This window comes from Tiliqua scincoides, chromosome 3 (assembly GCF_035046505.1).
Source record: "Tiliqua scincoides isolate rTilSci1 chromosome 3, rTilSci1.hap2, whole genome shotgun sequence".
In the NCBI taxonomy this organism is placed as follows: domain Eukaryota; kingdom Metazoa; phylum Chordata; class Lepidosauria; order Squamata; family Scincidae; genus Tiliqua; species Tiliqua scincoides.
Window position 1 is genome coordinate 80,824,285 of NC_089823.1, and position 25,646 is coordinate 80,849,930.

The following is a 25,646-nucleotide window of genomic DNA, read 5'->3' on the forward strand; positions in this document are numbered from 1 at the left end:
GGTTCTCAATGCACACTCTGCAAAAACGGCCATAAGAGAACCTTACGGTACAGGTTTGGATATGCAGGTGAGCGTTTGAGTACGAACATTTTCAATAGCCTTGCTCGTAAAGTAGTTTTATTAGAGAGGACTCAGATAGTCTTGATTATTCTTATAAGTCTTAAGAACATATGCAAATGATACTGGGCAATGACCCTACCTTTATCGAAGTGCTGCAATCAAAGCGAAAAGATTTGGTTTGCCCATTTTCAAGATACACCTTCAGAACATTTGGCATGAAAAGAAGTGAATTATCCTTAACTGTTTCCTGTTAAAGAGTAAAAACTGTGATTAGTCCTAATGTTACATGGCTTACATGTAATGTTAATGTTACATGGCTTACAAGCTTGCGCCAGCTTGGGAGTGTTGCAAGCGTGCGGCATGGAGGGCTTCCCCAGGCCTCCCAATGCCTTATAAGGCATTAAAAACATCACTTCCCGTTTCATGGAGAAATAGGAAGTTGCGCTTTTTAGTTGCTCAGTCTGAGCCCAGCAGAGGTTGCAAATGGATGGACATGGCTTCTGCTGGGTTCAGAGGAAGCTCTGGAGGTGAGGGGAGCTATGGAGGGGTCACGCGGGGGTGGTGGACTTGATCCACAGATAAATGAATCCGCAGATATGGGATCCACAGATACGGGGACCACCCTATACTCTCAAATTTGAGATGCAGCATATTTTTATTAGCAGCTGGGATTCCTTCACCAATAGTATTTTCTATACAATGTCACACTGTAGGAATTTTTTTTTTGGGGGGGGGGATATTAATGGAAACTATTCATGGAATAAAAAGGACTGAGCAGGAAAACAATCCATTTGCAACTTGTATACCCCCTTTTGCCTTTCTGTGAGAATCCCTTCTTTGCTACACTCAATAGACTGAATCCTGACCTGAATGGCCTACCGGTGTGGCCCAGCATGGCAATAATTATATTCCACTCCTTTTAGAAAATTATACATAGAAATCAACAACTGAGAGCAACCACTGCGGGAATTAGTTTATGGAAAGGACAAGAAAGGGAGAAAAGTAAATAATACACTACTGGCTAATGGGGGTTTGTTCTTTCCAGGAAGGAGCAAACGCTGATTTTTGAAACTGAAATGCTAGGAAAACCGATACAAAACTAAAGCAACCCAGAGGTCCTTTAAAACAAAGCATTTATAGCTCCTATACTAAGTGATGAAATATTCATACTGAGATGTTGTTTATTTTACCAGGAATGAAAGATTTCACTGTGCCCTTGTTTTCTTGTTTTTTTTTTATATATATAAATAAAGGATCTGTTTCAATAATTTTTAAAAATGTGTTCAAAAACAGTAACTTTATTGTTGTATATTCTGCAGCACCTTACTCAGGGGAGGGCACCTTGGGGTTTGTGTGGAACCATGCCACATTCCTCCGCCCCCCTGAGGCCTTTTAGAAAAGTCAATAGACTTTTGTTAGCATTGATCCAACTATTGGGTTAATAACATGGTATAGTCCTCTCACATAACAATACCATCATGATTTCACCTGCTGGGGTGCTTGCTTAGAAAGGATTCTTTTGTTGAAATCAAGGTTGATGTGAAAAGCTTATATAATGGAGAGAAGGCTTTCAAAATCTCACTTTATGTGACAAATGTACACATCATGGTGGAGATTCACTCTGAAACATGTTAGTCATTTTACATGAAGAATTATTTCATTGAAACAAGCATTATTTTATAAATGTTGAATAACACAGATAAATGAGAGGAAGTTACCACACCAAAGACCATATCTTTAAACAAGTCCTTAGGATCATAGAAATCATAGTCCGTAGGATGACAGAAATGGCTGTATGGTTTTGCCATCAAAACCACACATTTTCTTCACATATCGAAGGCATAAATCCTAACTAACTTTCCAGCACTGACAGAGCTGTGCCAATGAGGCTTGTGCTGCACCCTGCAGTTGGCTGGCAGTCACAGAGGCCTCTTCAAGCTGCATTGCCTTTACCTCGGTGCTGGAAAGTTGGTTAGGATTGTGCCCAAAGTCACTTGATGGTATCCTTTATTCAAAGTTTTACAGAGTGACATTGAGCTATTTCCCTTTTTGCCTCTGGAAATAACAAAACAAAAAAAAACTTTGCACTTACTGAAACCTGGCCATTAATAATGACCTCTTCTGAGAATCGCACTTTGACAGGATTGGACTTCAATCTTGCTTTTTTTGCAGCACTGATAAATGCAGATTTAGGAGACTAGGAAGAGGAGGAAAAAGAAAGGATCATGTCATATGACAGAGATTTAACTCTCAGTCTCTTCTAAAGTTTTCCTAAACAATAATCATTGGCTGTCATTTGCCAAAAATATAACTGTTCTGCAGCATATGCTGTCAGCCGAATTACAGAAATAAGGACAAATCAGTTTTCTATAAGAGACATGGAATATACCACAAGTTGAAAAGATGCACAAGGGAACTGACATTCATTCAGACTACAAAACTGAAACAAGGTCCTGTGCTCTGTGTGTCAATGGATGTTCCTTATAATGATGCTATTTAAAATGGAAAATTGAGAGCATGAGAGGTCTCTCTCTCTCTCTCTCTCTCTCTCTCTCTCTCTCTCTCTCACACACACACACACACACTGCTTAAGCATATAAAATGCTCAGATAGCAGTTTCAAATTCTAAGATTTTCATTAAAAATGTGATAACTGGCAATTTCTTTTTATTAGATACAGCATTTACAATTATGCTGTTTACAAGTTTCCATGTTCCCAGCCTTTAGTTCCTATTTTTGGAAACCAGAACAAAATTTGTACTAATTTATTCCTTGCACTGATTCACAGAGTCCCTCATAACAAAATATACCCAAGCCTAAATTTACAGTAATTAGTTAAAAAAAAAAACACCTTAGTGAAAATGGAATATCTGCCCTGTAGTGATCTACCCTTTAATTAATTACTCTTATGTAATCTTAAATGAAAGCTCTTGCTTTTTACAGCTGAGGTAGATGAAAAGGGTCATAAATGAGAATGATGGTTGATAAAATCATTGAGAGTTGAAAGACATGTTACTGTCTACTCCAGTAATTATGTTTTCCTTTAAAAGATTTCTATACTGCCTTTCCAAGGCGGTTTACAACAAGATTAAAACATACACAGTGAAACATATATAAAAACAATACTTAAAACCACAGTGGCCTAAAAAACAGCAGATTACAAAAGCATCAAGCAAACAGCAGGTAAAAAAGATCAGCAGGCTCCCCCCCCCCCCATATCCTCAGCTGTCAAATTCCCTCCCTAACCTACCCATCAGCAAATGCTGTTTGAGATATTTAAAAGTTTCAATACCACAAAACCACGAATGTTCAGTGTATCACATGAATCTCCAGAATTTCATAACTCAGAATACTTCAAATAAATCAAATGAAGAAAGAATAAATACAAAATCAAAGAAAGAAAGCTGCTGTTCTAGCCACGACTGCACATGGATGGATACTTTTATGTACCCATTTAGTTATTGTCATGCATCAGCAACTGATACCCTCAGTAAGAAAAATCAGTACTACTTTCAATAGGTATAATTAAGCACAATCATGTGCACGTCTACTCAGAAGTAAGCCGATTGAGTTTAATGGGACTTATAGCCCAATCCTATTCAAAATGCTCCACTGGCAGAATGTGCATTCTGCTGGCAGAAGTGCCTAGGTCTAGGCACTAGGGGGGGAGAGTGTGTATGTGGCACCCAATCACCTCACTGCAATTTGGAGGAGGAAGAGAGAGTCATTCCCCATGAGTTCATTCAAAGATTGTGGCCTGATACAGGCCAATTAGAGTTAGGAGAAAGGATGGCTTGAGTGGCACGTCAAAGATACAAAAATCCTTAAGGTGGCACATGCCATAAAAAGGTTGACCACTGATACAGTGTAAGTGTACCCGTGTGTTGTAGTTCATGGCCTGACTGATTCTTTGTAACTAAAGCACTTTTATTTTTTCCCAATAAATAACCTAAGAGAAGACACTATTCTCAGTTAATGACCGTACACAGGAGGTTTTTATACTTCTGCAATGCATTTGTCAGGGAATGTAGACTACTTACATTGTCTCTAATATATAGTTTACAATCAGGCAGTGAACACTCCATTATTTTAAGCAGAAGGAATTAGGAAGCATTAACGGTTTTAGACCAAACAGCCTTCACTAAGCTAAGCTAACACTTCTGTGTCATTCATGACACCATATTTGGAGGCAACCTGCTTTTGACCCACCCTCCCTCTGTTACCATTTTATGTTCCCCTTCACAGCGGTAAAAACGTAAACCCCAACATTGTAAAATCAAATAAAGGAGGTTTTTTTATACTCTAAATCATTTCCTGGCAGAACAAATTGAAGTATCTTATACTGAGTCAGCCTAGAGCTAACTCAGCAATACTCACACTGACTGGCAGTAGGTCTCCAGGGTTTCAAGCAGGGATCTTTCCCCATCTTACCTGAAGTTATCAGAGATTGAACCTGACATTCTGTGTGGAAAGCATGTGCTGTGCCACTGAGCTACTGTTGCGCTGCCACCACTCTGCCTTAAAATACAAGTGATATTTGTCTACCTTATAAACTTAATAGTACATAAAACACAATAACTTACTAGGAAGCTGCATAATTGTGACTGATGTACAGAGCACAACTCAACTACAGTAGCATCATAGGAAAATCAAGACAGATGGGTTAAGTTCCTCATGCAAAACGAACAAGTTCAGTCCCTAATGACCCAAAAGCCCTTTTGACAGTACATCTAGACCATGCAACCACAACATCATAACAAGTTGCGCTACGTGCAATTCACATTGATACTGCAGTCTTTGGGCCAAATCCTATCCAATTTTCCAGTGCCAGTGCATCTGTGCCCATGAGGCATGCACTGCATCCTGTGGTGAGGAGGCAGTCACAGAGGCCTCCTCAAGGTATGGGAACATATGTTCCCTTACCTCAGGGATGCATTGCTGTTGCACCAGTGCTGGAAAGTTGGATAGGATTGGGCCCTTTGTGCCTAATTCTATCCCTTTATTTGCCTTCACAGTGATTTGAAAGACTATCCAACAATATCAGGGTCAGCCCAGCCATGAGGCCAGCTGAAAAAACTTGCTTCAAGAGGTGCACTGGGGAGGTAGCAAGCTGGTGGGCGTGTGTGCAAAGTGCCCCATGCCCACCTATGTACCACTTCTCCAGTCCACCTTGCTGCTCCAATGTGATGCTTCCCCAACCCCTTCTTAAGCTTTCTTCCTGGATAATGCATAAAAAGATGGGCAGGGGCAGGCTCATGTGCTCCACTGCCTTTGCTCCTCACTGGTTATACCTCAGAGTCCTCCCTGCCTAACCAGTTCAGCAGAAGCTGCAGCAGTGTTGCTGCAGGCGCAGGGGAGGGGGAGATGTTGGCATGTGCTGGTGATGGAATGGGTGTCAGGCAGAATTTGGCAGCACCTTGGGTGCCAGATCAGTTTGGGCTATCCCTGGATCTTATAAATCAAGAACGACTGTTACATACTTGAAGTATAAGAGATTTTAAATTAACAGTGAAAAAAACTGTATATATTTAGAAGATAAAGAGGGGTTTTTTTTACACCAAAGTCAGCATTGTGTAATTTCATCCTATTAAAATTCAGTGAGAATGAAACACTCCACTCAGTTATACAGGAAAAACGATTAACACAGAAATACAGGCCTTTAGAGCCTCACCTTTATTATTAAATGAACTTCATCATTACATAACAGTAAGTACATGAACTATGCTAAGTAATAGCCATAAATGACAATTCAGCTAATTACCGGAATACAAATCAACACACTGGAAAATAAAAAAGTTTAAATAATCAGATGAGTTTTCAAACTCTATCATGAAAACAGCAAAAAGGTTGCTTATATTTCCATAACAAATTTCACAGTCACTGGTTTTTATTTTGTGTCTCCCCAACACATTTTTCCCCCCTTCATAGTGCTGCTATCAGAGCCAACTTTTTGGAACATGGAACAAAGGCTAGGTGAAGTCTACTCAGTGCCTGGCTCCTGATAGGGTTGGACTCTGGGGAAAATATTAAATCTGGGCACCCCAATAGCATGCATCTGACTGACGACTGGTGGCAGCTTTGGCAACTCCTTTCTTCCCACAGTTCAGAGGGGAGGGGGAGGAGGAGTCTCCCGGGGTTGGTTGAAGAAACTCTGCAAGTCCCTTGTTCAAGGGACTCATGCTGTAGATTCTTCTTCTGTCCTCCTCAGGGAGGAAGGGATGGAAAAATAAGAAGAGGGGCTCAACACCCTGCATCTTTTCACTGCTCCCTCTATCTCACTATTCACTGAGGTGCTCCACTTTTCCCCCTGATTTCTTTCCTGCTCACTTTGACAATCTGGGGAGTGACAGGCTCCTTCTTCCTCCCGGGAGAAAGGGGCGGAAATACGCTGTCACTGCTCCCTCAACCTCTCCATCTACCTGCCTCCCTACTGCTTGAGAAAGCAGCCAAGTGGGCCAGGAGATGGAGAGATGGAGTAAGTGGTGTAGCTAAGGCATCTGCTGTTTGAGGTCAAATAAGATGTTGTAACCGCCCTCCTAGCCAAAATCAAATTTGATAGAAAGATAAATAAATAAACAAGTGTCCCCTGCATTTAACCAATTCAACAAGCACTGTGTAACACTGTGAGATACTGTGCTGGGGTGAAGAGGGACAGTTATTCTCCCCCTACTAAATATAAAAGGAGAACCATTTGAAAAAGTGTCTCTTTACCAGTTAACAGGGGTAACTGTATTATGATACATGGAAATGAGAGCTGACTCAAAACCTTATTGGTTCCATGCTGTACCATATGAGCGCCTCATTGGTTTTCGGAAAAATCAGTCTTACTAATCAGTTCTGAGTAAAGTAAATCCACTTTTTGTTCCATAAGGCAGTTGTATTTTCATTTTCTGGTTCATTGGCCATAACTTTTGATAGAATACACATATTTCAATACAGTTTCATTGCATTCTGCATTAAATTACATTTCCAGTGATATATAACATGATGGTATTATTCGTATATATCCCCTGAGCAACAGCACTTGCTAGAGTCCTTTTTCTTCTACCTCCAGCTCTGGCTGCCCTGGGCACAGTTTCCTCTCTGTGTCTGGGTCTTGTTTAAAATTTATTTACTTAATTTTTTTTAAACCTGCTGTTCTCCTGGTAGGGAACTCAAGGCTGTAGGGCACTCAAGGTGGCTTGGTATATTGGATTCCCAGCATGCTCTGCTGTTTTAGATCATTTTAAAGAGGTTGCAGGTAGAGATAAGAGGCTTTGCCCAGGGCAGCTGAAGCTGGAAGTAAGAGGAAGGAATGAGAGGCTCCACATGGCTTGGCACTGCTTCCCTTTCCCCTAGTCACCATTTGGAAAGCAGTGATCTGCTTCCCCACCCCTTTACCTTTCTCCTTTCTCACATGGTCCCTTTAAGTCAGTGGTTCCCAAACCTTTTTGGGTCACCACCCCCTTAGTACCATAAACTAATTCCCAGTACACCAACCCTACAAAAAGCATTATTCAGAATAGCAGTTTGTACAATTTACTAATTGCACAATCCTAACAATGCCTTATGCCAGTACAGGCCCCCTGCACCAGTTCATCACAAATGTGCCAAAAAGTAGATACTCTCAACCATAGTACCTGAAATTTCTGCCAAGTAATCAAGCTCCAATTATCACTTCGCCTTATCTCTGGGTCAATCAGAGGGCAAAGCCTTTCAACTCTGAGCAGTTTTGTTTCTCAAGGGCAGACAGGTGCCAGGTTTCTCAAGCAGGAGGCAGGCACAGCTCCTTAGAAGCAATTTGTTAACCTTTTATTCTCCTTCCTTCTGCTGCAGCCTGGTTCTGCTTTGCAAATGCTTGCAAAGCAGGTCTGTTTTTTGAAACACCAGGATGGGAATCCTCCTTTCCATCTGAAGCAGGCTACAATTCAATGCATCCTTACTTAAGAATAACACCCAAGGAAAGCAGTGGATCTACTTCTGAGTAAAAAGGGTTGCAAATATCTCATCTATCTGCTGTGAATTGAACTGCACATTCCCAGTTATGTGTTTTGGGTTGTATGTTGTACGTAGAGCTTCTGGCTTAACACACCAGACACCTTAAAGGTGGATTTGATTCATGGTTCTCCTGCAGTGGTCCCCAACCTTTTTCACTTGCATATCCCTTGGCAGCCTATTTCCATAAATTGTACCCTTCATATTAGCAAAATGTTTGTAATTAATAATACAAGCCCTCATCTCCTCTCTATGAAAGCCCAGGCTTCATATCAGAGTGTTTTCTCTTTTTATCTGTTTGAAGAACAGAAGACTCTGCCTTTGCACTGTTTTGCACCAGAAGTGTGCTGAGAAATTATGGGTGATTGATCACTTTCCACATTATGTTTCAGCTTTTTTACTGTGCTGGTTCTCAATCACTGGTTCATACATGAATTGATGACCAAAAACTAGTGGGGCTTTCACAGCCAACTAGCTACCTCCCTCCCTGTCTTGCTGGTCCCTGCAAGGCATTCCTGTCTTGCAAGGCATTCTGGAGCATGAACTGCTTTTTTCTACCATTATTCCATTCTTTTTCAAGTACCCCTAAAGGTCCCGTTGAGTGTCCCTGGGACTACATGAATACCAGGTTGGGAACCACTGTTTTACTGGTATGTTGTTTACAGTGCACATACTCTCATAGTGCTTACAAAAAGGTGATGAAGACCAGAATTTAAAAAGAATAAAAATGTATCTTATGATCTTTTACTATGTTTTTAATAAATTAGAGACTACAGTTCTTAGGTAACAATTAGTGGTGGGTTATTTTTTCAGGATCTGGCCTCGAGTAAAATCAGACAAAACTTAGACACCCCCTAAGACTTATCCGAGGGTCATAGAAAATTCCGTTATTGTTGGCTCAAAACCTGCCCTCGACTTATCTGTGGGATCGACTTATAGGCAAGTGTCTGCGGTGCATTTGTGTTGGCATGTGAACTGGCTGCACTGGCACAACAATGTGGGTGGCCTGCTAGCCTAAGATCCCGTCCTTGCGCTGGCCAAGGAAGGAGATTTGTGGGTGGCACAAAGGGCGGGAGAGGGAAAGGGTATTCTGGGATGGGAGCTTTTCTGGATGGGGAGGGCAGAACTGGGAAGGATTGGAACCAGGAGGGGGTGGGATCAGCACAAACAGTGCATGCAATATCCTAACCCCTACTCCTGGTCCTGGCAGGTTTACATAGTATAAAGCTTGATGTGTGCCTGCTAAATAGCTGGAGCAGATCCGAGCAGCTCCATAGGTAGCTCCTTTCTCTGCCTCTCTGGCTTCTTAGCACTCTGTTAGGTAATCTGAACCCCCATTCTGGGAACCATTCTGGGAACTTTCCTCTGCATGAGGAAAGAGCAAGATAAGGGGAGCAAGATTCTGCCACTGTACACGCCCTCCAAACCCCTGGAAGACGGTTATCTAGCTCCCTAACACCTCACTTTGTTCCTTCCTTGTGTGGATCTTTTCAACAAAACAAGAAGTGTGAGATACACTGGGAGCTCCCACAATTCAGCTCCTACAATTCGTTTTGTTGAAAAGACCCATGTGAGGAATGAGTTAAATGAGGAAATAGACAGCTTGATGGGGGGGGGGCACATGGCAGCAACAGGGCCTTGGGTGGCTGATCACTTGATCACCTGACCAACACAATGAAAGAACCATCATAGAAGAGCACTGTTGGAAAATAAATGGAGGAATTCTGAAGAGAGGCAGATCTGCAAGCAGAACTAGCTGAGAAGCAGAAGGAACTGCAATAGGTGACGGGGAAGACAGCGACCAAGCCATCCCTTTGATCTCATCCTAGCTCCCTAACCTGCTGCCTTGAGCAAATCCTTGGAGAGACCCCCCCTCCCTTTCTTACTGTGCATCTGCTGGCAGATCTTATAGCAAACAGAGACCACAGTACAGTCATGCTAATTTTCCTAGCAGTGTCTCTGGATATCTGGATGCAATGAGCACTGTACTTCCTGAAGACTGCTTGGGGGTATATTAAAATATGTTCCAACAATAATACAGTATCACCAGGTAATCATAAAACCACAGAAAACATCACAAGCTGATATTAGTTTGTATGATTTTGCGTAATTTATTGTCTGCAGCTTGTTTATCTATATAAGTGTTGAGTTCTACAATAAAAGAATTCCTTGTGAATGAATAAAGGTGATCCATTGCAAGGCACTTAACAGAAGAAAGTGCTGCTGCTTATGCTGCTCCCTCACAGCATGAAACCTTGTGAGAATTTAATAGCTTTCCTAAAAGAGACTTTATCAGGTCAGCTATTGAAATTCATTCCAGAAGCCTGAATGCACAGTACAATGAATAACTGATCTAATTGAAAATATGCCCCAGCCTAATAAAATACCTCTTGCAATGATAACTCATTTACAAAACAAAAATGTTTTCAACTGATAATCAAACAAACTTCCCAGAGAGCAAAACTTCAAACTGCTTCAAACGATTAAGCTCTTAAATCCATTCCTTATCAGTACAGATGACATTCAAATTAACCTGAAAAAGATTTATTAGATTGACAGGAAGTACAAAAGAAGCCTGTTTGGTTGGGGTTGTAATTAAACTGAGAATGAATGAGTTTAAGCAAACAAATAGGGAAGACACTGAGTGAATTATGTTCTGTGGAGTAGTCCTTCTATATTAATTTCACCTCGGTTGTTGTAGTGGTGTTTGTAACAAAGCACACACATGTTATACAATTTATTCTACCCATTGGCTGCCTAAAACTTCCTCAGGAAATAATTGGACAAAAGATGCATATACATTTTAAATGGCCTTGTGATGGAAAACATGGAAGAAACTGAATCTGTGGTGATCTCCAATTTGAACATATACATTAGAGTCAGAAAAAAAAATTGGTACAGCTATTGGTTGAAGTTGGAACATTTACTCACAAAGACCCTACCCAATTCTGTGCCCTAAGGTCATGTACTTATCATTCTGATTTGGGATACCAAGCCAAACTCCTCTTTTTATCATGGAAGGCAGAGTTGCTCACCCTCTAAACCAGACCTGAATTCTATAGGAATCCGTATTGATTTCTAGGTACTGCTGACACGTAGAGAAAAGAATCCTGGAGATTTTAACAGGGTACCCTTGGTTTAATGATATTATGCTGAAGAAAAAAAGAAATCTCCAGGAACAACTTCCATCAGAGTTGGCACCCCTAAGTGGGGAGTGGGGAGTAAGTCCTGCCAATCTCATTTGAAAGGGGGTGAAGGACAAACCAAGATATCTCAGTAAGAAGATACTTCCTTTCCCTGGGACACCTGAATTTTGATTTCCCTTCCTGCCTGGCTACCATAAAGCAGAACCTTGGAAGAATGCGAGGATCCACAATTGCTTGTACCAAATGTACAACATACATTTCAGCCAACGGGAATACTCCACACAAAAAAGAATTGAAACAGATACTGACAAACACAACACTACAAATTGCTGGATTTTGATATTGATTAGGTCAGGGGTCTCCGAAACCTGGCCTGTGGGCCACATCTGACCCTCCAGAGGATTTTATACAGCCCGCTGAGCTAAAAATAGCTCAAAAGTTGAACCTCTGGGTGTCCAAGCATGGGTATATACACCCATTCACTAGAGGTGCTGAATGTAATGCAATGTAATGAAAAGAAATTATCCCATTACATTGTATTATATTTAGCATCTCTAGTGGCTGAATGAGATATATACAGATACTGGCAAACCTGGAATATAAATATAAATTAAAGTTCATGTCTATGTTAAACTTATACAGAGCAGAAACTAAGACAAAAAATAGTCTATGATTAGTGTTGTAGGTTGCTTGGTGCTTTTTCAAAATCCATTCCCCCTCTCTTCCAGCGCAAGTAAATTTTGCCCTCTGCTCTCCTCCTCCTTCCACCCCTATGTTACGTGAAAATCCCCTTTTTCCTTTTAGTTGTGATTTTCTCTCTGTCTGGTTATGTTACTATGGACTAAAACATCATGCAGGCCAAACTTCTCCCAGCACACTTTTCCAAAACTCTGGTCAAGTCACAAGCTCATGGTTACAAAATCCACCTCCCTATGATTCACATATTATAGGAAGAAGTCTGGCATAGTAAATCATTGTTTAAGTGTCTCCTACATTACTGTATTCATTGTATTGTTTTAACCCAATCACTGCTTAAGTACTGTATGCAAACCTGAACTGCCTTCTGTGTGTTGCTGACTCATTGTATTGTTTAAGTTCCCCCAGCTAGGAAGCCAGCCATTAGACCCCATTGAATTTTGCTGATAAGGGACATCCTGATCTTGTCAATGTTTCCCCCGCTGTGTGGCAGTAAACAAGCTACCATCCAGCTCAGCTCTGTCGCAAAACCCTTTTTAAGAGAGGGCTTCCTGCCACATGTCTCTTTCTCTGGCTTCCCCTCCAAGGACCAACACAACTGAGAGGGTCCTCCACACAGGACTCCCACCCATCCAACTGCTCTGCAGGACAGGTAACTATTTTGCACCTGGAACTCTTTCCCTTCTTCCCCCCCTTTTTTCTCCCCTTCTCTCCCCATCTTTAGTCAGCAACTGGGTTTGGCAGACCAGGGACCCCTAAAATCCTTCCCTACAACCTTTCCTGTTTCTCATTTCCTCGGATGCACCAAATACTCTCCACACGCAACCACCATGAAAGCTAGGTACACCTGATTCAAGTATTAGGACCAAGAAACCTATACTTATCATTTTTCCATGTGCATTATGTTTACCTTTGTGCTTCTGTAATAAAACTATAACCTTTTATTAAAAGTTATCTTTCTCTCAGTCTCCTCTTTAAGCTCAAAGGGAATTTCTCTGCATTACACCGTCTTGTTATCCAGCCTGCGATCCTAAGGTTCCAATAAGGACAGTATAATAATTCCCCTAAACAAAACAGCCCTTTTGGTAACACCTACCCACATACTGTATTCAATCAAACTCTCAGCAAATTGGTCCAGTATTTATTTATTCATTCATTTTCCTTTGACACTGCCAGATATACAATACAGACCTCATGCTGAAAAGTTTGGAGACCCTGGATTAGGTAACTTAGCACAGCTGATGAATATGAGCACTGGAAATGCCAAGAGGCTACACCTGAATGCCCAAGTAGCTAGTTTGGTTTGTGTATGCTAATATACTTTGCTTTTCACACAAACAGTTCATTTTGAGTTCATGCCTAGGAACTGTTTCATCACTCTACATCTCAGTAGTATACGTGTGTAAGAAAAAATTGCTACCCAATCAGAGGTAGCATGGCCTTAGGCCAAGAAATAAAATTTATAACATCCACCTCTCTGATTGCATTTAGCAATATGAATGATTCTCCAAGCCGCATACGGTTTCACTGCAGGCTATACGTTTTTTGTTCCCATATTATTAAATCCATTAATGGAATGAGCTGCTGTATTTCTTAATAATACAATGTGGAATTAACTTACTGAAACCAAGATATTACATACTGTGAGTTTAATTCTGAAGCCATACTAACTTACATAAGTGTTCCATTTCCCCCTCCATTTTAGTTATTGATTCAGCTGTTTGGTTTAATGGAAACAAAAGAAGCAAGTTCATAATAAAACGAAGACTTAAGGAGTCAAATTGCTCTAGGTTTGCACAATAATTTGGCATATTCATGATTTCTTACTGTTTCTTTAGCCGCAGGATAAAGATACAGGGCAGCCTTAATTTTCAGCTTATGATGGAAGTTCTGGGGCACCATGATACCCAGCCTGAGAAGCCCTGCCACTGGATCTCCAGGACTGCGCTACTGCTGGGGAAAGGAGGGTTTTTTCTTCTACTTACCTGCAGCCAGTGGTGCAGTCCTAGGGGGTCCAGGGAGCCCTCTGCAGGGCTCTCCATGCCTGCAAAAGTCTAAAAACAAACAAACAAACAAACAAACAAACAAACAAACAAACAAAAAACCTGACACTTCTGGTTTCATATCGAAAACCAGAGGAGATCATTTTTTTTCTTTTTTCTTTTGTAGGCATGGGGAGCCCTGCGGAGCACTTCCTGGACTCCCCAGGACTGCAGTGCTGGCTGCAGGTAAGTAAAAAAAAAACCCCTTCCTATCCCTGGGGTCGTGCTGCTGCCTTCTTCCCTTCCCCACAACAATTTACCTCAGGTCTCAAACTCCCAACATGACAAATGACCAGAGCGGACATGACAAAATTCTTACTAATGACATCACTTTCTGCTTAATGACATCGTTTCTGCTCCTCAGCAGGCACCGGGAATGCTATTCAGCCTGTTGTATGAAACAAGTTTGACACCCCTGTTCTAAAGTAAGGCTGGCCAAGCACGAAAGACATACTTCACCCACTTAGGAGAATTCTACATAATCAACTTTGAGATCTCACAGCTGGATTTTTTTCCCATCATTTATTCATACAGCACTGAAAGTTACACTTTTCTTCCAGAAAATAAATAAAAATGCCTTACTAAATATACACATAAAATGTCAGTAACATGCATAATGTAAATAAGGATAAAGGGGAAAAGAGAAAACAGAATATTCATATTCTGTGATATGTAGAAGTGGACCAGTTTTGGATGTGGCTCTCGATCTACCAGTCACTTCCTTAGCTGCCATCTCTGGTCTTGTTCAGTTTGGGCAAATCTCTTAGAGCCTCGTTTTATTTTTAAATGAGACCAAAATAGCTAGAAAACGAACTTGATGCATAACCAGGCTTTCCCAGAACAGTTTTTCAAGTTCTCAGAGGGTTGAAGTATGTTCGACTTTAACTGCACATGTTGATCTTGGGGTTTTACTTGTGTATGAATGTGCATGCGTGTGTGTGTGTGTGTGTGTGTGTGTGTGTGTGTGTGTGTGTGTGTGTGTGTGTGAAAATCACCTGCAGTAAGGCATGCAAAGTGATTCAGAATTGCCATGGCTCTAATCTAGTGTAATGTCCTCCACCGTGGCTCTAATCCAGATAATGCACCTCCTATGTACACTGTTTACAAAGCAAAAGCAAAACTGTAAGGTAAACACAGAAACTATTGTGTGTTTTGATACAGGACTGTATTTTGTACTCTGTTGTATGAATGGTAAAGTCTTCAAAGTTGGTCATAGGTTTGCTCCTTCTTGATACAAGAGTGCTGTACAAAATGGCATGCCACAAAAATCTAGCCATTTTAAATCTATCAAAAAAGGAATATAATGAAGGTGTTACACAACATATAATGATGGAGATACAGAAACCAAAACCCTGCAAAAAAAACCCAAATGAAGCAAAGATTGCCTCAAAAGCTTGTGAAATGTCTTGGACCACAACTCAGCATCCTGTTCTGTCCTCAAAAAATACTCCTCATGGGTGTAGGAAAAGAAGCATATTTATTCAAATTACCCTCACATTGTTCCATTTCTGTCTGTACTTCTATATAATCATCACATTTATCTTCAAAGACACAGCTCCTACTTCACTTGTGCTTTTGGTTATGCAGATGAGAGAGAGAGAGAGAGAGAGAGAATAGGCAGACAAAAGCTGTAAATGTTGCTAGGAAACTAATTCCAAAAAACATGATAACTACTTACAGGGTAAGGCTGAACAACAGTAAGGAGGATTGATTCTTTGCAGCTCCTGTAAAGAAAGAAGATGAGAGTAAAGATTCATATTTTTACACTCCAAAGATAACAAGTTTTCCTTTTATCTGAAGGGAACTGGGATCTTACAACAGCAAGCTCATCACAATAAGGCAACAGACCTTCAGTTGATTTTTGAGGGACTGCTTGGAAATGGAATGAAAGTATTTCATTCTCAGAGTTGATTCAGGAAGCACTGCCCTCAGTGCAATTGGCGTTGCTTGACATGGGGGATGTCATCATGCCACTTGGCAATACAGCACTGTGACACTATCATATTAGATGGGAATCCATTGTGTAATTAAATCCAGGCAGAAGATGCAGCAATTATTAGGAAATAATGGTGCCAAAACAGCAGCGCCAGAAAGAGAAAAACGCAGCAGTGAACAGGGATAAAGAAAGGGGAGCATTTGAGTATCTTATGTGTTTTGGGGGAACTATTTCAGACCCATTCTGAGAGCGGTTTTTTGAGCCCCCAAACTGAAACAGCTGCAACACTAGATGACAGTGAGAAAACATGAATAACATCAAACGTAATACCAACATTAAAGATTCTTTTGTTGCATTAAAGCAGTCTGCTATTATCTTACTATGTGCAGTAGTTCCATATGTCTTTAAACTGATGTGTCAGCTGGTGTTTTCGAAATGCAACATATAAACAGGGAAAGACATAAAGATGATTGACAAGGGCTGTTCATTCATTAAACCATTTCTGCCCAATGCTGCGTATACACAACAGGGATCAAATATGTATACCTGTGGGCTGGGCAGAAATGGGTTAAACTGTACCCAAACATGAGTGTGTACCTTGGTACAGTTATTCATTCACTCAATTCAGTGCAGGTACAATCTGTATACACTGTACACAGACGGTTTCTCTGTAAAAGATGAAACCAGGTATACTCTTTCACTGTGTCCTCGTGCACTGACAGAAGTACCTGGATATATACATTATGTATCTAGGCATTGCTGCATCAAGTGTGGAGTGCCGTAGGAAAATGTGTTTACATGACCAAGCTAACAGCCCCATCCTAATTCCCCGTGTGGTAATGCAGCAGTGCCAAATCAGCGCCCAATCCTGGGCTCGACGTCCCGGCTTATTGCCAGCGTACACTGTCACAAACGTGCCATAAGACATGTCTGTGAGGCCTAATGCCAGGCAAGCACCTGTGCTAGCCCAGCACTGGCTGGCACTGGGCTAGTGCCAGGCGGGTGCCCAGCCTCCACCGCTCAGCAGTCGCACGGACTGCTAAGCTGTGGAAAGGAAAATGGGAGCGGGGGGAGGTGGGGAGGAGGCGTTCCAGGGAGGGAAGAGGTGGGCGGTGGGCAGGGAGGAGACATGATGGGCAGGCAGGAAGCGGGGAGAGGGTGGGTAGGAGGCATGCCAGAGAGAGGGAGTGGGGAGGGATGCAGGCGAGACCGGTAGAGCTCTGCTTGTGTGGGGCTTGGCGCCTGACATTAACACTCTTACTTCACCACCAAACTTTTTATCAGCAGTGAATCAAATAACCCCTTTGCGGAACTACTTCCCTTACCCGGGAGAAGGGGATGAAAGTCTTCTCCTGAGGTGCTGCCCATGGTGCACAGGATGCGGCGGTAGCCGTTTTCAGTGCAGCCATGAGCCACGGGAGCTCAGAACTGGGCTGTCAGTTTCCACTTTATCCTATGGGGGAGTTTCACCATGTTGAGGCCTCCTGAGGGCAAGGGAATATTTGTTCCCTTGCCCTGAGATAAACCCCAGCAACCACTATGAGTTCAACTTGCACCTGTGCCAGTTCAACAGCTGGCACAAGTCAACACGGAGCCATGCAGGCAGATCAGGCCTGGGGAGGGAGTTAGGATTTGGCAGGCACTGCCACCAATTCTGCTCCCTTCCATGCCCAATCCACCCTCCTCTGCCCCATCTCCTCCCTGTTCCGTCCACCCCTCCTTTACTTCTTCCCAACTCCTGCGCAGCTGTACCTGCTCCAGCAGGAAGGCCTGATCTGTCCTCACGTGGACTCTGCCATTCGCCACTTGCAGTGGTGGCTAGGCCACATGTGCCTGAAGTATCATGTTTCTGACAGTTGCAAAATGTGTTTTGCAGGCAAAACACATGTTCAGCTGGCATAACATGCCCATAGAATTGGGCCGTAAGTAAAATTTTAATTTTCAATCTTGGATTACACCAGGGCAGAGCCAACAAATCTGTTACAATTCTCCTTTGGCCATAAGTAAGAATATTTTAGAAAAAGCACAGCCACTTGATATATTAATAACAACAACAACAACAACAACAACAACTTTATTTTTTACCCCGACTTTCTCCCCAAAAGGACTCAAGGTGGCTTACAACAAGTTAAAACAGATTAAAAACATAATTTAAAACAAATAAAAACATATTAACTGGCCCATCTCATCCCAGCAGTGTCTGTTTTAGTGGCTGTCTTCTGGTATTCTTTTTGCATCTTTTAGATTGTGAGCCCTTTTGGGACAGGGAGCCATTTAGTTATTTGATTTTTCTCTGTAAACCGCTTTGTGAACTTTTAGTTGAAAAGCGGTATACAAATATTGTTAATAATTAATAATAATAATATTAACACATATCATAAAAATAGCAGTCAGATAAAAAATAGTCAGTTAAAAAGAGCATAGAGCAGCAGCAAATCATAAAAGAATCAGGCCTGTAAAAAATATTAAAAGATGTTAAAAAGATGTTAAAAAGGCCAAGAACTCAGAAGTCTTGTTTAAACAGAAGCGTCTTCAGGCCTCACCGAAAAGTCTCAAGAGAGAGAGCCATTCTTAAGTCAAGGGGAAGGGAGTTCCATAGCGTTGGTGCCACTACTGAGAAGGCCCTATTTCTTGCTGCCGCCCCACGTACCTCCCTAGGCGGTGGCACTTGCAAAAAGGCCTAAGAGGACGAGTCGGATTGTACGGCAGTAGGCGATCTCTAAGATACCCTGGCCCAGAGCAGTATAGGACTTTAAAGGTCAAAATCAGCACCTTGAATTGGGCCCGGAAACGAATGGGCAGCCAATGCAGCCGCTGGAGAAGCGGACTGACAGGGTCAAACCGCCTACCTCCAGTAACCACACGGGCTGCCGCATTCTGCACTAGTTGCAGTTTTCGAACCGTCTTCAAGGGCAGCCCCACATAGAGCGTGTTACAGTAATCTAACCTCGATGTCACCGAGGCATGGATCACCGTGGCCAGGTCTGCACGATCCAAGTACGGCTGCAGCTGGCGCACCCGAAGCTGAGCGAAGTTCCCCCCTAGCCACAGCCGCCACCTGGGAATCCAATAGCAGTTGCGAGTCCTGGTGGACCCCCAAGCTGCGGACCTGCTCCTTCAGGGGGAGTGCAACCCCATTCAGCGCAAGCCGATAGTCCAGCACCTGCATCGAGGATTTCCGAACCAGGAGAGCCTCTGTCTTATTCGGATTTAATTTCAGCTTGTTAGCCCCCACCCAATAATGAGTTCAAAGATGCTGATTAATAAGTGTCCGAAATTTCAAACCTGGAAATTTACAAAATACAAGCAGATTGCAACAACTTCAATTGAAATAATCAAAGCTTTTGCCAAGAACACTTTCATATTAGCGAGTGTCTCAGAAGCACACGCAGATTTATTTGCTGTGCAAATCCCCACAAAGCCAATATTTGTTTTATTACATTGCTGGGCTGTTTTTCTTTTTTCCGTTGGGGAAAGGTTAGTGACCAGTTGATTGTGATAAAACTTGATTTTCTGTAGGCTCTCCTAATTTCCAATGCAATTAATTGTCTGCTTCTGAGATTTATTGCCTGGTTGAGTGAAGTGCAAGTAATTTGCATGGCAGTGCTGCTCAGCAGGAAAAACAAAATAAATCACCAACATAGCATTAGCCTGAATGAATGCAAACCCCTAAAGAATTTATTCATGAAATTCAACAGGAAAGTCCTGGTAAGTGGCTCCAATTTGCAACTTATGCTATGAGTCTTAAAACTCTATTGATCTCTGCATCTCTGTCACTCTGTGAAAAATAAGGAGTGAGAAAACCATTCCAGTACAGTAACATTGCTACCTCTTCTGCAACCCAGAGTGGTAACTCATGGCAACACCCTTGAGTGCACAGACATGGAAGCATTTGGTGATGATGTGATGATGTTCCTGAAAATTACTTCCGGGTTGTGAGCGGCTGACGAAACCACTTGGCTCCTAGCTGAGCTGAGTGTCTTCATTGTGTCATCATGAGCATAGCACTCCTAACTGTGCCAAGTGTGCTTTCTTTGTGTTGCAAAATTTTGCTACTGTCCCCTTCCTTTCATTTTGGAGGTTCAACAACAGCCTCCAAAGAAGGAGGAGGAAGCAAGTGGCAGGCAGATTGGGAAGCTGCTGGATGAGAGATCACAGCAGCAGCCATCTTGGCTGGGCTTCATGTGGCACCCTTTTCAAAATGGTGCCCCGGGTGGCCCTCTCCCACTAGTAATGCCTCTGTTCAAGTGGTAGTTCATCCTATGGGCACTGCCTCTTCTCTACTGTCATTGCGTTCCCACCACAGGAATGCTACCAAAGCTGTGCCATGACTCTCTCTCTGCACATCTTAGACACTGTAAGGGAAACAAGATACAAATTCTTCCTCCCTAACTATAGACAGAACAAAAAGGATACAAGCTACAGAGAAAGCACACATCTATTTGGTGGATGGGTATCCAGAAGTTGACAACTGCTGAAGTAACAGCCAGGATGAAAACATGATACTCAGAAGGATGGTGGCATAAGCATGGAAATCATGCGTACGCAGAGAAGAGCTGCATGTGCATCATGTTTTTGCTGAGTGGTTTTTGCACAGTCTTTTCTGCAAATCAAGAACAATTCCAAGACATTTCATAAACTACAAAAGAATAAAGTTCTCTTCAGGCTTAAATAATGTCTTTTCTGCGGTGGTCTATATAATTTGAGGTACATGTGAGACCACTTTGACCCAGCTAGATTAAGGAAAACCAATTATAACATCAGGTCTCAGGGTGATCAGCTAACCATACAATTGTGACAGATTACTGTGGGCAGTTCAGGCTCTCATGAATAGACAGTAGATCTCAAAAGCAGGAAATACCATATAGTTAGGTGTCATCGTTTTCAGCATCAGCAACCAAAGCTATCCCCAGCATCTTCTGAAGCCACGAAAAACCATGTCATGATACACTGCACCAGCTGAAATTCCCCCCTTTACAAAACTATTTCAAACACAGGCACCCATGCTGAAAGGTTGGCCATCCCTGACTGACTGAGGTTTGAATTATATTTAAACATGAATTATTTATTTCACCATGGTATTTCATAACCTCGCCTTTCATACTCGCCTATAAGGCAAGAAATTTCTACCAATAAATCAAGCGTAGATTGTGGGTCACTCAGGGCTGCTCAGGTTGTCACAGCAGCCAGGAAAAGCTCGGAGGAGCTTTAAAAGTGCCTGAAGACAGTCTGTGAAGAGCCTGAGGAACATTTTGAGCGATTGCAGACAGCTTACAAACACGCAGCTTAGTTTACATTTGTTGGAGCTTCATTGTAGAGTCTTCTGAATATGCTCATTAACTCCAAATCCAGAAGTGCCTCTTAAAACGACAGTGCATAGTATGAAAAGTTGTCTAGCAGCAATGGAAGTAGGGTGTTGTGCTGAGGTTAACTGTTTACATTGCTTTACATTGATGCTGCATTTGTTTTGGAAGGTTTTCACAAGTGCAAATGCCTTTCTGCAGTTTCAAACCTCAATTTTTTTTTTTAAGCAATTCAATGCAGTGTTCAGTTCTGTTGCTTTAAGGGGGAGAAGGGCACACAGTACTACATAAGCACCTTGTTAATGTCTTCAAAAACAGATTCTTTCCCCCTTTCAGTTAGACTCCAGGGCAAGTTCCTCTTGTTCCTCTTCCTCACAAGCACTATTCCCTAAGTTTTCCCCCCAATTTATCTGAGGGTTGTGAAACATTCCATCATTTTTGGCTGAAAACCACGACTTATCTGTGAGATTGCCTTAAAGGCAAGCATCTACATTAAATCTTCCTTTGCTGATGTTTTCATAGCAGGTACTAACTAGGTGTGCCTCTCAATCATACAGGCAGTATTTCACACATTTTGTGCATTCTTGAACAATGCAAAGCTGGAGGTTCAACAAAAGAAACAATGACCTAGCATAGATAATTATAGTTGTAGCGAACGTCCTCTTTGTCTAGCCAACAAAGAATTGTACAACCAGATTGTATTTATTCCTTAAAAAATAAAATCAGGATAATACAAAACTGCTACAAGAATGTTGAAAGACAATGAGAATTTCACTGTCACCGACTTGACCTCTGTAGTTCATTCCATTCTAACAGTATTTGGCAGTACCACCAGGTAATTATCATGCAAGAAATGGAGGATATAAAGGTGAGGAGAAGGATCAACTTACAGAACATTAAAAAGGTCAAAACAGTATTCCTAAGTATTATCTGTCAGATTACATCAAGCATGATCATTTTATTATGGAATTTGTCATTGACTTTGTCTATGAACTTGGAAGTGTAAGGTTTCCATACTTTCTGTTCATTCAGTGTAGCAGAAGAAATGAACGAAATGTTGAAGATAATGTTCTTGCAGTGAGATGAACCAAGAAATAGCTGACCCTGTATCAAATTTTGATGACAAAGAACGTATGAGATGTGAGTGAGGCAAGATGACCTAACTGCACAGGGGACACTGATGAAATTTACTAGGGGATGTGATGCACACTCGTAAGCATGCCATGGGACAAAAATTCAATCTCATAAAAGGCAAAAGAGAAGAGGGGAGAGAAATTTCTGGAACTACAAAATGAAACTTTAAGGCAGTGAATTTCAGCCTTTTTCATCTCATGGCACACTGACAAGGTGCTAAGATTGTCAAGGCACACCATCAGATTTTTTGACAATTGTCAAGGCACACCATGCTGTTGGTGGGGGGATCACACACACACAATGGCCCAACTAATAAATGATCCTCTCCCAAACTCCCGCAGCACACCTGCAGACCATTCGTGGTACACCAATGTGCCATGGTGCACTACTTGAAAATGGTTGCTTTAAGGGATAGAAATTCAGATGGAGGAATGGAAAAGTCACTTTCAGAATGCAGATATTTTATAATATACTGAGCAAGAGACAAGGCCAAAGACAAAATCTAGGCCAATGACAAATAAAGGCCAAAGACAAACTCTCCAAAGACAATAAAATCTAGAAGTAAACCTCACTGGAGAACAATGATCAACATTTACTTTGAGGAGACAAATTCCTCACAAGTCCTTCACTGAAATGCACCCACACTTTATGTAAGTCTCCTCAAAAGCACAACACAAAATGAGTCAATGCTTTCGGGCATTATGTGAAAAGATAAGGGCAAGGCAAGAAATTATGTATCTAGAGATTATGGTAAAAGCCTGAATGTGTAATGAACCTCAGTCTGTTTCATGCTATTCATTCACTGACCTAGTTTTATTGAACTCCATGTTTCTCAGCAATCTCCATGTGGAGGGGGGAGAAGGAAAAAAAAAACAGCTAAAGGTGAAAAATATCTGAAAAACCCTGAGGCAAAGAAACAGATAACTGTAACTCTTTGTGCAAAGAAACTAATTTTGAAATGTTAAAATTTCACACACTATCATGGTAAATAACCAATTTCCTGGTGAACTAAAAGGAATGAAAGTCCATTGCTTTTCAGTTAAGGAAGCATTTATCCAGTATGATTAACCTGTTTGTTCAAAGTTCCTTTAGCTGCCTTGGCACTAAGGCCAGTGCTGAGGTTACAAAACAACTTCTCACACTTGGTCCATGGGGCAGGGCTTTTGGCCTTCACATATTTACCACTGAAAAACCACACTGCAGTCCAGATTCTGAACCATGTCCGCGCCTTCATTTTGGCTTCTGAATCATTCAAGAAATCAGTGGTGTAGCAGCAAATTCTGAAGTGCAGGAGCTTAGCCACACCCCACTAAGACTACACAATTAAAAAATCAACTTTAAATTACCTTACAAGAAGGCTTTCTTCTCCTGTCACTTATTCCTATTTTGAATCTAATTGCACTTCATTTAAAGATCCAACTAATTTCCTCCCAAACTCCTGAAGTGGGTTGTAATAGATGAAATCAAGTATCTAAAAGTTGAAAAATTGAATTAAAAAATATCCCAGATACCGATAAAAGGTATAATGGAGTGCTAGCCTCTGCATATTGGCTCAGAAGTCCTGGGTTCAAAAGGATTTACATTAAGGCTACAATCTTATGCCAATTTACTTGGAAGCAACATAAACCATAAACTACTTTCTCTCAGGCAGCCCTTGGGAAATAATACATACCCCTGGGCAAAGTTCTCAGTTTGCCACCTGGTGGTATTTCTGGAGCAAGGAGGAGCACTTTCCATAGCTACCATTTCGGAGTCACAAACCTCAATGCTGGCTGCAGCTGTTCAGTCAGGATAGTCACAACAGTGCTAAGCCAGAGAATGAGTGCACAGGGGTTAGGGTTCATGCATAGGGCAAACTGGCACTCCCAGTCCCAGCAGCATTACCTAACAGGCAGAACTGAAGTCCAGGATAGGTTCTGATCCCCTGGTGTCTGCAGGGGCAAGGGGAGGGGAAGAGACTATCAGTGTAACATTGTTACACTGGCCTTAAAACAGGCATAAGAGACCATCAGTACCATTTTACATTCATGCTGTCCTATACCAAAATCTACTACTAATACAGACAACCCTCTCCAAAAGCATGCCACATGTATCACAACATCTTCAGAGGGCTGGGAGTGCTTGAGGATCTGGCTTTACTCCTAGATGTCCAATTACATCCAAATGACGATGTACTAAACACTGTGCTCACGAAACAAACACAAGTGCAACATCACAGATACCAGCTCACTTTCTTCTCCTTTTGTTACCCTTTGTTACACTCCTCCCCTGGGGGCTGGGGATAAGAATAGGCCCTCAGTTTGGCTGTACTTGTCGTAAGAGGCGACTAAACAGCCACCGGGTAGATGGGACTTGTCAGCCTGGGAAGGCAGCTCATCTGAGAGAAGGAAAACTCTGATCCCAAACCTCCACTGCCTTGTGGCTACATCCAGTTATGGAAAAGGCTTCAGGAGTCAACCTCGAGGCAAAATCCGGAGCCGGAGTCCCTGAGGCAGTTCATGGCTGAACACAGTCACGTTCTGGCAACTCCTGCGACGCCGCTGGAACCAACTGTATTGGCTTCTGCCTTTCCATTGGACCATTTCAGCAACGTGGAGAGGGGGGATTTGCTGCATGGGTAACAGCCTATCCTCCATATCTACTTTACCCAGGCTTCGCGCACTGGAGAGGACACTCTGTTCCAGAACCACCATTCAGAGCGTGACACCATAGTCTTCTGAGACTGAAGGATGCCAACAAGGTGTTACCCTCTCAGTTCTCCCTGATATGCCACACACTTTAAAAATGATTCCCCGGGTGGTGATGTATTTCCCATATGATCATCAACTTTAACTTGAACATTATGTATCAGCACAGATGGAAATTTTTAAAAGTTAGTTGTCTAAGAAATCCATGTTTAAAAACCTGTTGCACTGATATTCAGATCCTACTGAATAGAACATTCCATTTCTTTAAATAATTCTGCAGCACATGTATCCATATGTGGGTTGGATCCATACATCAGTATTATTTATTTCAATCTTTTGTTTTACTCTGTTGTTCAACTTTCAGAGAGGCTTACATGAAAATCAACAACAATTTAAACAGTAAAAGGCACACTTGGTCTTTAAATTTTCCATTTAAAAAGTTGGACATGATGCTGCTGCCTCACTGGCTTACCCTCCTCCTGCTCACAGGGCACCTGTGACTTCCACTGGCCTCTGTGAGGGGCTAGTCCCAGCTGGAGGAGCAGCAGGTGGAGATGGGACAGGTGCCATTCTGACAAAGCTGGCCTTCCTAGCTTCTTCTCCTGCTTTCAGTTGGTCCTGCTAGTCTCTGTGAGGGAAGGAAGTGCCTAGTATTTTAGATATATATTT

At 42.0% G+C, this 25,646-nt stretch overlaps 1 protein-coding gene across 7 annotated transcripts in view; it reads right to left on the minus strand.

Moving 5' to 3' along the window:
* The window catches only part of FRMPD4 (FERM and PDZ domain containing 4), a 351,306-nt gene that overhangs the window by 34,669 nt on the left and 290,991 nt on the right, over positions 1-25,646 (minus strand). For all 7 annotated transcript variants that reach the window (XM_066619178.1, XM_066619173.1, XM_066619174.1 and 4 more), the window contains 3 exons: positions 15,596-15,641; positions 2,153-2,257; positions 200-307 (listed from right to left, as the gene is read on the minus strand). In XM_066619178.1, the coding sequence (XP_066475275.1) occupies positions 200-307; positions 2,153-2,257; positions 15,596-15,641 (259 nt within the window). The remainder of the gene's footprint in view (positions 1-199; positions 308-2,152; positions 2,258-15,595; positions 15,642-25,646) is intronic.